At 40.9% G+C, this 16,362-nt stretch overlaps 1 protein-coding gene across 1 annotated transcript in view; it reads right to left on the bottom strand.

Moving 5' to 3' along the window:
- Positions 1-2,133: 2,133 nt before the first annotated feature.
- Positions 2,134-16,362, bottom strand: part of LOC101343820 (zinc finger protein 234-like) — a 28,193-nt gene continuing 13,964 nt past the window's right edge. The window contains exon 4 of the mRNA XM_023742724.1: positions 2,134-7,271. Coding sequence (XP_023598492.1) covers positions 5,218-7,271 — 2,054 coding nt within the window. The 3' untranslated portion in view covers positions 2,134-5,217. The remainder of the gene's footprint in view (positions 7,272-16,362) is intronic.

Below are 16,362 nucleotides of genomic sequence, written 5' to 3'. Positions count from 1 at the left end.
CAGCATGTGTGTTACTGTTACATGAGAAACTATCTGTTCTGTAAGCCTTCACCTGAAGTACAATAAAATATTAAAAAAAAAAAAAAAAAGAGAGATTTATTGTAAGTAACCGGTGTATGTGATAGTGGGGATTGCTCAAAATCCATAGGGCACTTGACAAAAAGGGCAAGTTGGAATTCTCCTGTATGAGCTGAAGCTACTATGCACAGATAGAATGTATTCATCTTTGAGGAATCCTCAATATACTCAAACTATTTGTACAAATAATTTGGTTAATGCCGAATACCTTCTTTCCTTCTTGGAGTCTGAAATTTTGATATATGCTAAACAGCGTGTGCCTTCATGACCAGCACCCAAAAGAAGACTTGGGCACTGTGTCTGTAACGAGCTTCCCTAGTAGCTATTTTAGATTGCTACATATGGACGCTGAAGGAATTTAATGTCATGTGTGTTCCAAACTTGGAAGTTTGTGCCTGGTTTCAACTTCACCACACGTGCTTTTTCCCTTTACTCATTTTTTATTTTGTATCCTTTCACTGTAATATAGTCATGGATATAACTATATACTGTCTTGTGAGTACTCCTAGTGAATCTCAGATCCCGGATGTGATCTTAGGAACCTCTGACACATCACGCATAATGGGACGGCATTAAAAAAAAAAAAAAAAAAAAAACCCACTGTCTTAGAGTCACTTCCAACTTATGCGACCCTATAGGAGAAAGTAGAACTGCCCCATAGGGTTTCGAAGGCTGTAATACTTACCAGGAACTCTGGTGGCATAGTGGTTAACAGCTTGGCTGCTAACCAAAAAGGTCAGCAGTTCAGATCCACCAGCTGCTCCTTGGAAAACCTATGGGGCAATTCTACTCTGTCCTATAGGGTCGCTATAAGTCAGAATTGGCTCCGTGGCAACAGTTTTTTTTTTTTTTTTTTTTTTTAAATCCTTACGGAAGTAGACTGCCACATCTTTCTCCCAAGGAACCACTGATGGTTTCAAATCACCGACCTTTCAGTTTGCAGTTCAGTACTTTAACCACTGCATCACCAGCACAGACCTTATTAAGTACCTTGAATTCTGTGAAAGTGTGGTCTGGAAAATCAATTATGGAAACCTGTCTCTGTGTCAGCTTGGCTGGCCCACGATTCTCAGTGGTTGGGCAATCATGATGTAGTTTGGCAATCATATAGTGATGTAATCACTTCCACCATGAGATCTGATATAATGTGATCATCTCCATGGTGGGATCTGCCTTGAATCGCCAATCAGTTGAAAGGGAGTTTACTTGGGGATGTGGCCTGCAACCAATATAAGTGGACTTTCTGGCAATGCTTGCTCGCTTTTGCTATGCTCTGGATCCTGCATTTGGCTGTCAGCATCTGACCTCCAGTTCTGGGACTTGGGCAGTAGCCTGCAGATCTTCATCAGCCTTCGCAGCTGTAAGCCAGCAGACTGGAACCTGATTTGTGGATCTTGGGTTCATCAGCCCCTGCAGCTACAGGAGTCAGGAGAAGCCTCCAGCCTGACACCTGATCCACGGACTTGGGACTTGCAAGCCTCTACAACGGCATGCACCATTTCCTTGAGATAAATCTTTCTCTCTATATATAAGCTTCACTGGTTTTGCTTTTCTAGAGAACCCAACCTAAGATACCCTCCTAGATATACTTTGCTGAGTGTTATAGATTGTGTCCCCCAAATATGTACTAATCCTAATCCCCATATCTGTAAACATGACCGTTTGTTAATGGGGTTATACCAGCATAAAGTAGGTCTAAACCTAATCATTCTGAGTTATAAAGAGAGAAGACTAGACAAAGAGACATATAAAAGACAAATGCCAAAGAATTCATGGAACAATCAAAAAGGTTAACCTCCTGAAGCCATTCTGAATTGGGAACTTTTGCCTCCAGAACTGTGAGAAAATAAACTTCTGTTCTTTAAAAACAGTCACTTGTTTTATTTGTTATGGCAGCACTAGGTACGCAAGTATAAGCCCTTTAACCAAATACACTTAAAATATCACCATGGAATGGCATTCAAACCTGCTGTTTGTACTTCCTGGTTCCACTCTAAGGGTCCACTACTGTCTTGATATACTCCCTCCCTATATAAAACTTTTCCTCAGGGAATCTTTTTTTTTTTTTTTAAATCTCAACATAAATGTACACTCACTTTGCTATTCTCTCCAGGATTTCCTTCTTCTTGTTAACAACCAGGAAATTTTTGCTTTTTAAAAATTGATTTGCAATCCTGTTCACTGTGATTTTATGTCGTATGATAACAGAGAACAAGCGTATTATGAGTCCTAACTATAAGGGATTTCAAATTCTATTGTACATGATGTACTCTTTTGGGAATACTGACATTCACTGAAAATTTAAAACATACTTTATGGAATTATAAAACGGAAATAACACACAAAAACTCCTTTCCAGAGAAAATAGCTAAGGGTGAGTATCCCCTTTAAAATTACCTCATGCATGCACACACACACACATTTATGAGTTTGTTTCTACTATGACTGCTACAATCTGATTTTCCAAAACCAATGTTCTTATCATGTAATTATGTCTATGCCGTGGTTTTAACAGCTTCATGCTATAGAAGTATAACAAAACTCAAACTCCTGTAGATGAACACCTATTTTCATTGAAGAAAATATTGCTGTTACTCATTTTTTTTTATAATTATCATGATTTTCAGATCAAAGAGCCCATTATATGTAATGAACACATTTAATACAATTATCAAACTCTCACAAGTTTGTTTTTGGTATTTCTTTCATGGTGTGGGGGAAGAATATGGGGTAGAGAACTTGACAGTATTAATGTGCTTCAAATATGGCATAACCCCTACCTCAGAAGTTTTGGTTAAAAAAAAATACTGCTACAGCATTGCGAAGACAATCATCAGATCTAGATGAACTGCAGAAAATAAGGTATCAATAAGGATTTAAAAGGTTGACCAAAAAAAAAAAAAATGTCATTGGTAATTTGTGGTGCAGGCAATTACTTTGTATGGCCTTCTAACCACAGCCTTGTAACACCCACAAAATGACTGGTTGGGACTGTGCAAATAAGGCACTTGTGACCCCAAGGGGACTGGATAGTTTTGCTAATGCAAAGAACATGGAACTTTGTGGTGGTGGGACAATGCAAACAGAGCACAAAACCCTCAGAAGGGATTGGTCAGTTTTGCCATTCTGATAGGCCTAAAGGGAGCCAATTGTTGAGGCTGGGGAAGGGGGACATCACTACCATCCAGATGAGGAGCCAAGAGTGGAGTTCGTCCTTTGCACCAGGATCCCTGCACTGAGAACCTCCCGAGACCCTGGAGACAGAGAGCTGTAACATTGGAGATGGTGCAAGATGGCAAGAAGCAGCAAGCATAGTTGAGTCCGGCAGCAGAGAAACGGCAGAAACAGGACATTGGCGTGAGACGTCCAGTTGGCTTCCCAGCCCACAGAGCAAGACAGTTGAGTACATTCAGGAAAAGGGCTTGATGGTGGAGTGGGTGCCTCTGGGCACCTGTTGGCAGAGCCAAAGTGCTTTGTGACACTTGCCAAGCACGGCAGAGGTCAGACTGAGAGCAGCTGCCCAGTCGCAATAGCCAAGAAGCAGCTGTACTGACAAAAGAACAGTATCCTGAGTTGTTCTTGTTACTTCCAAGTTTATCCTGATCCTGGATTGTAACCAATTGATCTGTAATAAACCCCATACTCATGAGTATGGTGAGTTCTGTGTGGCCACTGCAATGAATTATAGACCCCAGCTAGGCAGCAGTGTGTGCCATGCAAGGGAGAGCTGGTGTCAGAATAGGTAAAAACGTTGGAGAATGGAAGTATGTCTGACCTCCGCCTCATATGAATCATTCTTGGGCTGATGATGATTATCTCTCCTCCTGAAGTTAGAACAGGTCTGACAACATGCCATTTTTACAAGTAACCACTACTTACACTCTCAAAGTGTTATGGAAAATATCTGCCTTAACATCATTGAATACCCATTCAATTGTTTAATAGGGAGTGACTTGTTGCAAGGTTAACAATTTTTCAGACTACTGCCAGTAAAATCACAGTAGTTCAATTTATATTATATATGACTGATTGAACAGGACACAAAGACCCAAACAATAAGATCCAACTTGAAAATAGAGACTACGGAGAGAACAGGAGCCAATCGCAATACGTTGTTGTTGTGTGCTGGTGAGACAATTCAGACTCATAACGACCCTACAGGACAGAGTAGAACTGCCCCATTGCGTTTCTTAGGCTATGGTCTTTAAGGGAGCAGATTGGCAGGGCTTTTCTCTCATGGAGCCAATGGTGAATTCAAACTGCCAACCTTTAGCAGTAGAGTGCTTAACCATTGTGCAACTAGGCCTTCTTTGGAATCCATAGCTACTCTATCAATATTGCAGATTATAGTATTGAGTGGTTTTCCACATTTAAACTCATGTTTGTTTTCTTGAGTATTCATTTTTACTGGTATGCTTTCTGGTTAAATTTTCAAATATCGTACATTGTCTCTTTTTGATTTAAAATATAAGCATTAAGCATACATATAAAAACTAACCAACAAGGTTCCTACTACCACAGAGCTTACATTCTAGCGGATATTGATTTTGGTATACCCATCATTATACTTTTGCTAAAGACCAGATCAAACTCTTATTCTTCCCAGGCCCTATTTCTTGAGTGTTATCTCATAAATTCCAAAGTTCTGACTGAAGCCTTACTTCACCGCTTATAAAGGTTCTCTGATGTGGGCTTTGCTGAGTGTCAGTCTTTAATAAAACAAATGTTTTCTCCTCTATGAGACCTGATGACTGTAAGAATTTAGGCTGCACATAAAACCCATTAAACCCACTGCTGTCAATTCTGACTCATAGCAATCCCGTAGGACCGGGTAGAACTGCCCCAGAGGGTCTCCAAGGCTGTAAAACTTTACGGAAGCAGAATGCCACCTCTTTCTCCTATGGAGCACTGACGGGTTCTAACTGCCAACCTTGGGGTTAGGAGCCAAGTGCTTTAAACACTGCGCACCAGGGCTTCTATTGGTTGCACATAATTTTTTAAACATTCATTTTGCAAAATTGTTTCCTGTGAGGATTCTGATGGTCTTACCTGTATCACCAACTTCAGAAAATTTATCAGTAGCATGAATTCTGTAAGATTTGATCTCTGACTGAAAACCTTATCACAAACCTCACACTACTAAAGTTTCTCCCCAGTGTGAACTCTCTGGTGACTTTGTAGTTGTGAAGATCGATTAAAGACTTTACCACATACATTACATGTGTACAGTATATCTCCAGTGTGGACACGTTCATGCTGTTGAAGACTTGAGGCCTGACTGAAGTACTTACCACACTTCCCACACTTATATGGTTTCTCTCCTGTGTGAACCCTCTGATGCGTATTAAGATTTTTGCTCCATTTGAAGCCCTTGCCACACTCTTGACATTTGTATGGCTTTTCTTCATTATGGACTCTTTGATGGGCTTGAAGGTGTGAATTCTGACAGAAGCTTTTCCCACAATCTTCACATTTGTAGGGTTTTTCTCCACTGTGGACCCTTTGATGAAGCAAAAGGTGTGAAGCCTGCCTGAAGCCCTTCCCACACTCCTCACATTTATAGGGTTTCTCCCCTGTGTGAACTCTCTGGTGAGTTTGTAGCTGGGAAGATCGACTGAAGACTTTACCACACACATCGCATTTATATGGTTTCTCTCCAGTGTGGACACGCTCATGATGTTGAAGACTTGAGGCGTGAGTGAAGTACTTACCACACTCCTCACACTTATATGGTTTCTCTCCTGTGTGCACCCTATGGTGAGTGTTAAGATTCTCAATCCATTTGAAGCTCTTCCCACACTCTTCACATTTGAATGGTTTTTCTCCACTGTGGACTCTCTGATGGTCCTGAAGATAAGAGGCCTGCCTAAAGCCCTTCCCACACCCCTCACATTTATAAGGTTTCTCTCCTGTGTGGATTCTACGATGAGTGTGAAGATTTGATCTACTACTGAAGTACTTCCCACACTCTACACATTTGAATGGTTTCCATCCACTGTGGACTCTCTGATGGGTCAAAAGATTTCCAGCCTGCCTAAAGCCCTTTCCACACTCTTCACATTTGTATGGTTTCTCACCAGTGTGGATCAGCTGGTGAACTTGAAGTCGTGAACTCCAATTGAAACACTGCCCACACTCCTCACACTTATAAGGTTTCTCTACATTATGGATCTTCTGATGGATTTTAAGATATGAACTCTGACTGAAAACCCTCCCACACACACCACATTCGTATGGTTTCTCTCCAGTGTGGACCCCCTGATGGGAATGCAAATTTGAGCTGTAAATGAAGCTTTTTCCACACATGTTACATTTGTATGGTTTCTCCCCAGTGTGAACACTCAGATGGGCCTGAAATTGCAGAGGATGAATGAAGCTCTTGCCACATTCCTCACACTTACTAGATTTTTCTCCTGTGTGAACCCTCTGATGGATATAAAGATAAGAGTTGCGAGCGAAGCTTTTCCCACACTCCTCACATTTGTAAGGTTTCTCTCCCATATGGACCATGTAATGAGTATTAAGTGCTGCTCTATGATGAAATTTCTTACCACGTGTATCACATTTGAATGTTTTCTCCCTAGAGTGGCTTCTCTGATGTTCCTGAAAATGCAAAAGATTAATAAAACCCCTCCCACATACCTCACAATTATAAGGTTTCCCTTCAGTGTGACCTTTGCAATGAACATTAAACGTCGTTCTATGTCTGAAGCGTTTCCTACATTCTTCACATTTGTACAGTTTCGATACAGTGGGGGTATTCAGATGACTTTGTAGATGTGAGTGCTGACTAAATACCTTACCACACTCATCACGCTGATAGCAGTTCTTTCCCACGTGAATTCTCTGATGATTACGACAACCTGAAACATAACAGAAGCTTTTTCCACACTCACTACAGGTGAGAGACTTCACTTCTGAGTGTAATTGCTGAAGTTCAAAGCTGGAGACATTACTAAAGGTTTTTGTACACTCTTTACACTGGAAGATGTTCTCTCCTGCGTGAATAATAGATAGTCTTCCAGCAACAGGAGAGGGTGAATCACTTTGTTTGTAGAATTGAGACCTATGTACCACAGAATCTTGACACCTGGTTAAGTCACTTGCAATTTGTTGCCAGATACGTGAGCTGGAAAGCTCCTCGTGTGCTCCTGCTGGTGGAACAATCTCCATCTGCCTTGGGTTCTTGCCTCCTGTAAAGACAGAGAATTCAGAAATATAGACAGGTGAAAGATTTGTTGAGGCTTTCAAGACTTCACATTAAAATAAGAGATGAGACATTACTGAACTCAGAGAAGGTTTCAGTTGATCTTCTCTACTGCATATCACATTTTCTGGTTTACATGCCATCAAAATCAAGAGTAGATGCACTGGCCTCCAAACCACCAAGCATTAAGAACACTCATTAGACAACACGCCAACTATGTGAGCTACAATTCAGCAATAAAAGCCTTAATTTTAAAAATTGGTAATATTATACAAATTGTTAACCTGTTGCTACTTGTATTAAATTTCAGTTAGTGTAGAATCCTGGATAGTAAATACGGCACTTAGATAAATCATATGTTGAAAAACAAAAATGAGTCAACAAGGTGTATGCTTTCCTGTGTATATTTTCACTGCATTAAAATTTTTAAAAAATTAGTATATAAGAACTTTAAGGAAAAGCAATAACAGAATCAAAAGTTTGCAAAATTTCAGATTTTTTTTTTCAGTAAACTTCTCAATTAACGAAGGAGCCCCGGTGGCACAGCAGTTAAGCACTGGGCTGTTAACCATTAGGTTGGAGGTTCTAACCCACAGCCACTCTGCTGGAGAAAGATGTGGTGGTCTGTTTCCGTAATGATTTATACCCTTGGAAATTCTATGGAGCAGTTCCACTGTCACGTTGTGTCACTATGAGTTGGAATTGATTTGATGGCAATGGGTTTTTGAAGGAAATTTTTAAGGAGAATGTCACTTTCTGCCTGTAGGAATAGTCAACTAAAATCTACCTCATTTGTTTCAGCAGGCATGTGATCAGTTTGTGTAGAACTCTATCTTGGGTTATTTTATTGGAAAATTACTCCAATGCCTAAAGAACTGAGAGGCCCTCAAATGGTCATAATGACTTGCAGATTTGGCAGAAAAGCACACAATCCCTTACTAACTAAAATGCAGCATATAAGCGGAGAGTGCTCCTTTAGCAGAGAAGATTCCTTCATGAGGACAAAGGGGGAAAAAAGTTGAAGTGATGACATATACTATTCTGAAACCTGACAGTGTTTCAGACTTTCATAATTTATTGAACCAGTACAACCTGATCTTTGACAACAGACACAGAGCTGTGGAGAAAGAAAAGAACAGCGCACAGTGGAATTTTCTGAAAGCCAATCCTATAAAGGGAGTTACATTTGGCCTGAAACTCTATTGAGATAAGATACTTCCATGGATGGTTCCTTACTTCGAGGTCTCTGCTCAACTGTCAGCCCATTAATGAGTTCAATGTAAAATAATAAACCCTGTACACAGCCAATTCACCTCTGGCAATTTCCATACCTCTTGACTATTCTACACAGTATTTATTACCATATGACATTCTATCTAGGTCATTTTTGTTAATTGTATGTCTTTCTGACTACACTGCAAGTATTTATACTATTTCCTGCTTTATAACCACGTCCAGAAGAGTGCATGACACACAGTGGGCATTCAACAAGTGCATGCTGAATGAATAAATAAATCCCTGTTTGACCTTTTTTTGAACATTTAAGTCAAGTCATAGAAACAAAAAGGCTTTTCCACATAAGCTCTGTAAAAGAGGAAAGTAGCAAATAACTGCAGTTTTGCTGGGAAATTGAAAGGCTGTACCAGACACAAAGGTCCACCAAGAGTGATGCTGCTGAGGAGAAAATCAAAGGTAGCAAAAATCACTTCAGTGAAAAGAAAGCACGAGGGCGTATACGCAGGTTCCTTCTGAGGCTTTACGGTATTTCAAAACAGTATTGCAAATCAATGGATGTAGATAAATTGCTCACAACAGTTTTCAAATTGAAGAATGCAGCCCATTAGTAGGCTATGAAATAAACTTAAAGGCTTATAAGTATTAAAAAAGAAAGAAACAGAACAGAAAATACCAGAGCATAATCACAAGCAAAAAAAATGTCATTACAGGAAATGCTTTTTGAAGTCATATAAATGTACACACCCATGAAATGTCTGTACTAGTTACAACAAAACACACCTTATGGCTTATGCTTGAAAATGTTGGAACAGTTTGCTTTAGGAAGTTATGAAGTCCTTAATTAAGCAAAATATTCAAATTGAACATTGAAATGATCAGAAATATAGGCAACACTAAGTTATGTGACTCATGTTCTTCTCACCTTAAATTGGCCCCCTCCAGCACAGGAAAGGGGAAACCCAGGGGTAGTGATATGAGATGTGGACTTTGGAAGAGGAAATAGGCAGCAGCTGTCAAATCTTTAAGGGATATTAACCTTGCCTGGTTATTGTCTATGACCTCAAGAAAGAGATTCTTTTTTCTTTTTGGAGGGCCTGTCTCACAAGTAGACATCAGAATCCTCACATAAAAATCTAGTATTCTGTCCAAGAAGTGAATATGCTCCCCTATGGAAGGCCCTAGGAAAGCCACAGGGAAAGTGCATTACTCAGCACAGTCACAACCACAATGCTGAAGTGTTATCCCAGGATATGGGTCAAGTGTGTGCGTGCACACACACACTCACCACAAGGGCACCTAAGAAAGCAGAACTTGGCTAGGCGTTCATCAGAAGACACAAATTTTTCTGCAACAGCCTCATTCACTCTGGTTTGTGCATCACCTAGCAGATATCTCCTTGACTCAGGAAGACAGAGAGGTCCCTATGTACATTAACTCAATTCCTTACATCAACAAATATGTACAAATATCTGCCATGTATGAGGACAATTCTAGGTCCTGAGGAGTCAGCAATAAACAAAAGTCTTTCACTCTTGGAGATAACATTCCAGTAGGAGTGACAGGTGATAAACAGATAAACAAAAGATAGCTGTGAAAAATAAGACAGGGCAAGGAAAGTAAAGCGAGGGGAGTATTTTAAATAGGGTGGACAGACAAGGCTTCTCTTACGATATTAAAACAGAGCAGAGACCCGAATGAAGTAAGAAATGGGGTGAGCAAGATTTTAGGTGTAAAGCTATTCCAGGCAAAGAGAGAGCAAGTAAACGGTTCTGATGCAAAGGCATCCAGTAGGCAGAATAATGGTCCCACAAAGATTTCCAAATCCAAATTCCTAAAACAAAGAATATGTTAGGATACATGGCAAAAGGAAATTAAGGTGACAAATGGAATTTAAATTGCTAATCAGCTAACCTTAAAATAGTAAGATAATTCTACAAAATCTGGTGGACTCAATATATTTAAAAGGTCCTTAAAAGTGGAAGAGCAAGGCAGGACAGTGAGAAGAAACTGTGACTACAGAATGGTCAGAGTGATGCAATGTTGGTGGCTTTGCAACCGAATGACTGGGGACACAAGACAAGAAATTTGGCAGCTTTTAGAAGCTGTAAAAGAAAGGAAATGGATTTTCCCTACATCCTCAGGAAAGAAGGCAGCCTGGCTAAGATCCTGATTTAGCACAGTGAGACCCATGTTGGACTTCCGAACTACAGAACAATAAGATAATTAACCTGTGTTGTTTTAAGCCACAAAGTTTTCAGTAATTATTTACAGCACCAATAAGAGTAATACAGGGGACCTCATACCATCAAGAAAACAGTACCGGGAGCAGAGCGCATCCTTCGGACTGGGGGCCCTGCGCTGGGAAGCTCCTAGTCCGGGGGAACACTGAAGAGAGGGCCGACAGAGAGGAAAAAGCCTTCCCCTGGAGCTGACGCCCTGAATTTGGACTTTTAGCCTCAATAAACTTCTCTTGGTTAAAACCATCCATTAGTGGTGTTTCTGTTATAGCAGCACTAGATGACTAAGACAGAATTTGGTACCAAGAGAGTGGGGTGCTGCTCTAACAGATACCTAAAATGTGGAAGCGGTTTTAAAACTGTGAATGGATAGATGTGTGGCAGTGACAGAGGACCAGCAGCAGCAGAGAACCTACAGCAGCAGAACCAGGAGACCGGTGAAAGACGGCGCTGGAGCCAACCCATGGAGCGAGAGAGCTGAATGCCTGTGAGCAGGAGGCTTCCTGGTGGAGTGGGGTGCCTCTGGGCACTTACCAGTGGAGCTACTGAGCTTTGGAACACTTGCCCCTGCAGGGAAGATGTGGGCGTGAGGCCCGAGGGCCGAGAGGCCATAGGAAGCAGAAGCTGAAGAGACAAGGGACACAAGAAGCTGAGCTGCTTCAGTCTCAAAAGGTATGGCCATGACCTCAGGGGTTTCAAAGGGTGGAGCCATGGCCTCTGGTGTTTCTAAGGGTGGAGTTGTCACTCCAATAGACTAGGAGAATGGTGCACCTAAAGCCAAGGGAGCAGAGTTGCTGTCCCAGTGGGCCTGGAAGGCAGAGCTGAAGCCCAGGGCCGAGGGGCCTCCACTCAAAATCCAGAGACTGTGGCCAATACCTAGAGTCTGGAGGGCAGGGCTATTGTGTAAATTGTCTCAGAGAACAGAAGATTATTTTCAAAGCCTTGAAGGCTAATGTACTGTGTTCTGCTGACTTGCTTGGTGCCTGTTATCACTTCTTTTCCTCTAGTTTCTCCCATTTATAATGGAAATGTCTAGCTTGTGCCTGTTCTGCCATTGTACCTTTGGAAGCAGATAACTCGTACTCTAGATTTCACAGATGAAGAGGAATTTTTGGATTTTGGAGTTGGAGTTAAGACTTTTACTATGATATGATGGGGTGAATATGTTTTCCATGTTGCAAGGATGTGATTTTTTGGGGGCCAAAGGGTGGAATGTCATGGTTTGAATTACGTCCCTCAAAAAACGTGTGTATCAATTTGGCTAGGTCATGATTCCTGGTACTGTGTGATTTTCCTGTATGTTGTTAACCTGCCTCTATGATGTTAATGAAAGAGGATGGGTGGCAGTTGTGTTAGAAAGGTAGGACCTGATCTACAAGACTGGATTGTGTCCTGAGGCAATCTCTTGAGATATAAAAGACAGAAGTGAGCAGTGAGACAGGGGGACCTCATACCATCAAGAAAGCAGTGCCAGAAGCAGAGTGCATCCTTTGGACCGGGGTCCCTGTGCAGAGAAGCTCCTAGTCCAGGGGAACACTGAAGAGAAGAAAGCCAACAGAGAGGAAAAAGCCTTGCCCTGGAGCTGACGCCCTGAATTTGGACTTTTAGCCTACTTTAACTGTGAGGAAATAAACTTCTCTTCATTAAAACCAAAAAAAAAAAAAAAAAGAGAGAGAGTAATACAACATCTGTGGTACATCTGAGAAACAAGGAGCGCAATGTGGTAGGTACACACTGAATAAGAGTAAAAAGATAAGACAGTGCATTCAAAGAGGAAGTAGGGCCTGAAGACCAGACCATGTAGGATTCTATGAACCACTCAAAGAAATATAAGACCACTAAGTGTTTTGACCCCTACATGGGGGCTTGCATGTTGCTGTGATGCTGGAAGCTATGTGACCAGTATTCAAATACCAGCACATCACCCACAGCAGACAGGTTTCAGCTGAGCTTCCAGACTAAGACAGACTTGGAAGAAGGACCCAGCAGTCTACTTTGGAAAATAATTAACCAGTGAAAACCTTACGAATAGCAGCGGAACACTGTCTGATATAGTGCTGAAAGATGAGCCCCTCAGACTGGAAGGCACTCAAAAGACAACTGGGAAAGAGCTGCCTCCTCAAAGCAGAGTCAACCTTAATGATGCAAATGGAGTCAAGCTTTTGGGACCTTCGTTTCCTGATGTGGCAAGACTCAAAATGAGAAGAAACAGCTGCAAACATCCATTAATAATTGGAATGTGGAATGTACGAAGTATGAATCTAGAAAAACTGGAAATCGTCAAAAATGAAATGGAATGCATAAACATCAATATCCTAGTCATTAGTGAGCTGAAATGGACTGGGTTGGCCATTTTGAATTAGACAATCATATTGTCTACTATACCAGGAATGACAACTTGAAGAGGAATGGCATTGCATTCATCACCAAAAAGAACATTTCAAGATCTATCCTGAAGTACAATGCTGTCAGTGATAGAATAATATCCATATACCTACAAGGAAGACCAGTTAATTCAACTAGTATTCAATTTTATACACAAAACACTAAGGCCAAAGATGAATAAATTAAAGATTTTAAACAATTTCTGCAGTCTGAAATTGATCAACCATGTAATTAGCATGCATTGATAACTACTGGTGATTGGCATGCAATAGTAGGAAACAAAGAAGAAGCATCAGTAGTTGGAAAATAATGGTCTTGGTGATAGAAACGATGCCAGAGATCACATGATAGAATTTTGCAAGACCAACGACTTCTTCATTGCAAATACCTTTTTTCAACAACATAAACAGCGACTATACACATGGACCTTGCCAGATGGAATATACAGGAATCAAACTGACTACATTTGTGGAAAGAGACAATGGAAGAGCTCAATATCATCAGGCAGAACAAGGCCAGGGGCCGACTGCAAAACAGACCATCAACTGCTCGTATGCAAGTTCAAGTTGAAATTGAAGAAAATTAGAGGAAGTCCATGACAGCCAAATTACAACCTTGAGAATATCCCACCTGAATTTAGAGACCATCTCAAGAATCGATTTGACACATTGAACACTAATGACCGAAGACCAGATGAGTTGTGGAATGACATCAAGGACATCATACATGAAGAAAGCAAGAGGTCATTAAGAAGACAGGAAAGAAAGAAAAGACCAAAATGGATGTCAGAAGAGACTCTGAAACTTGCTCTTGAACGTCAAGTAGCTAAAGCAAATGGAAGAAATGATGAAGTAAAAGAACTGAACAGAAGATTTCAAAGGGGAACTGGAGAAGATAAAGTAAAGTATTATAATGACATGTGCAAAGACCTGGAAATAGAAACCCAAAAGGGAAAAACATGCTCAGCATTTCTCAAGCTGAAAAAACTTAAGAAAATATTCAAGTCTCAGGATGCAACAGTGAAGGATTCTACGGGGAAAATATTAAATGACGTAGCAAGCATCAAAAGAAGATGGAAAGAATACTCGAGTCACTATACCAAAAAGAACTGGTTGACATTCAACCATTTCAGGAGGCAGCATAAGATCAGGAACTGATGGTACTGAAGAAAGAAGTCCAAGCTGCACTGAAGGCATTGGCGAAAAACAAGGCTCCAGGAATGGACAGAATACCAATTGAGATATTTCAACAAACAGATGCAACACTGGAAGTGCTCACTCGTCTATGCCAAGAAATTTGGAAGACAGCTACCTTCTCAACCTACTGGAAGAAATCCATATTTATGCTTATTCCCAAGAAAGGCGATTCAACCAAATGCAGAAATTATCCAACGATATCATTGATATCACACACAAGATCTTGCTGAAATCATTCAAAAGCGGCTGCAACTTTATATAGACATGAAACTACCAGAAATTCAAGTCGGATTCAGAAGAGGAAGTGGAACCTGGGATATCATAAGTGATGTTAGATGGATCCTGGCTGAAAGGAGAGAATACCAGAAAGATGTTTACCTGTATGTTATTGACTATACAAAGGCATTCAACTTTGTGGATCCTAACAAACTATGGATAACACTGCAAAGAATGGGAATTCCAGAACACTTAATTGTGCTCATGAGGAACCTGTATATCGATCAAGAGGCAGTCATTTGCACAGGACAAGCGGGAACTGTGTGGTTTAAAGTCAGGAAAGGTGTGCGTCAGGGTTGTATCCTTTCACTACACCTATTCAATCTGTATGCTGACCAAGTACTCTGAGAAGCTAGTCTATATAAGGAACGGGGCATCAGGATTGGAGGAAGACTCATTAACAACCTGTGTTATGCAAATGACACGACCTTGTTTGCTGAAAGTGAAGAGGTTTGAAGAACTTACTGATGAAGATCAAAAACCACAGCCTTCTGTATGGATTACACCTCAACATTAAGAAAACAAAAATCCTCACAACTGGACCAATAAACAACATCATGATAAACAGAGAAAATATTGAAGTTGTCAAGGATTTCATTTTACTTGGATCCGCAATCAACACCCATGGAAGCAGCTGTCAAGAAATCAAATGATGCATTGCATTGGAAAAATCTGCTGCAAAAGACCTCTTTAAAGTGTTGAAAAGTAAAGACGTAACCTTGAAAACTAAGGTGTGCCTGACCCAAGCTATGGTGTTTTCAACTGCCTTATATGCATACGAAAGTTGGACCATAAATAAGGAAGACCAAAGAAGATGTGATGCTTTTGAACTGTGTTGTTGGCGAAGAATATTGAATATACCATGGACTGCCAAAAGAAGGAACAAATCTGTGTTGGAAGAAGTACAACCAGAATGCTCCTTGGATGCAATGATGGTGAGACTATGTCTCACATACTTTGGATACGTTATCAGGAGGGATCAATCTCTGGAGAAGGACATCATGCTTGGTAAAGTAGAGGGTCAGCAAAAAAGAGGAAGACCCTCAATAAGGTGGGCTGACACAGTGGCTGCAAAAATGGGCTCAAGCATAACAATTGTGAGGATGGCGCAGGACCAGGCGGTGTTTCATTCTGTTGTACATGGGGTCACTATGAATTGGAATTGACTCAAAGGCATCTAACAAAAACTACAAGTGGTTTGAGTAGAGGAATGACTTGACTTGACTTACATTTCCCATAGGTCACTTCAGTGGCTATATGGCAAACAGAATTTAGGAGGGAAAGGGTGCAAGTGGGGTCAATCAGTACAGGGGCTGTTGCAATAATCCAGGAGAGAGGTTTGGCAATTTCGATCAGGGTAATGACAACAGGGGAGGCAGAAAGTAAATGAAACGGACAATAATCTGCAAGGATTCCAGTGGCTGGTTCTGATCTGAATTCCTTTGCCTTTAGGTTGCTGTCTTCATCACTGAAAGCCTTTTTCCCTCTTTCTAAGTGACATACAGGAGCCCCAACGGTGCAATGATTAAGTGCTCGGCTGCTATCCAAAAAGTTGGCTGTTCAAACCTACCAGCTGCTCCATAAAAGAAGGATGTGGTAGTCTGCTTCTGTGAAGATTACATCCTTGGAACCTGTCTTAGTTATCTAGTGCTGCTACAACAGAAATACCACAAGTGGATAGTTTTAATGAAGAGAAGTTTATTTCCTCATAGTCAAAGTAGGCTAAAAGTCCAAATTCAGGGTGTCA

The sequence above is a fragment of the Trichechus manatus genome, unplaced genomic scaffold (genome assembly GCF_000243295.1).
Source record: "Trichechus manatus latirostris isolate Lorelei unplaced genomic scaffold, TriManLat1.0 scaffold00216, whole genome shotgun sequence".
Taxonomy (NCBI): domain Eukaryota; kingdom Metazoa; phylum Chordata; class Mammalia; order Sirenia; family Trichechidae; genus Trichechus; species Trichechus manatus.
Note: the sequence above shows the minus strand (reverse complement) of the source record. Positions and strands in the feature narration are given on the sequence as shown.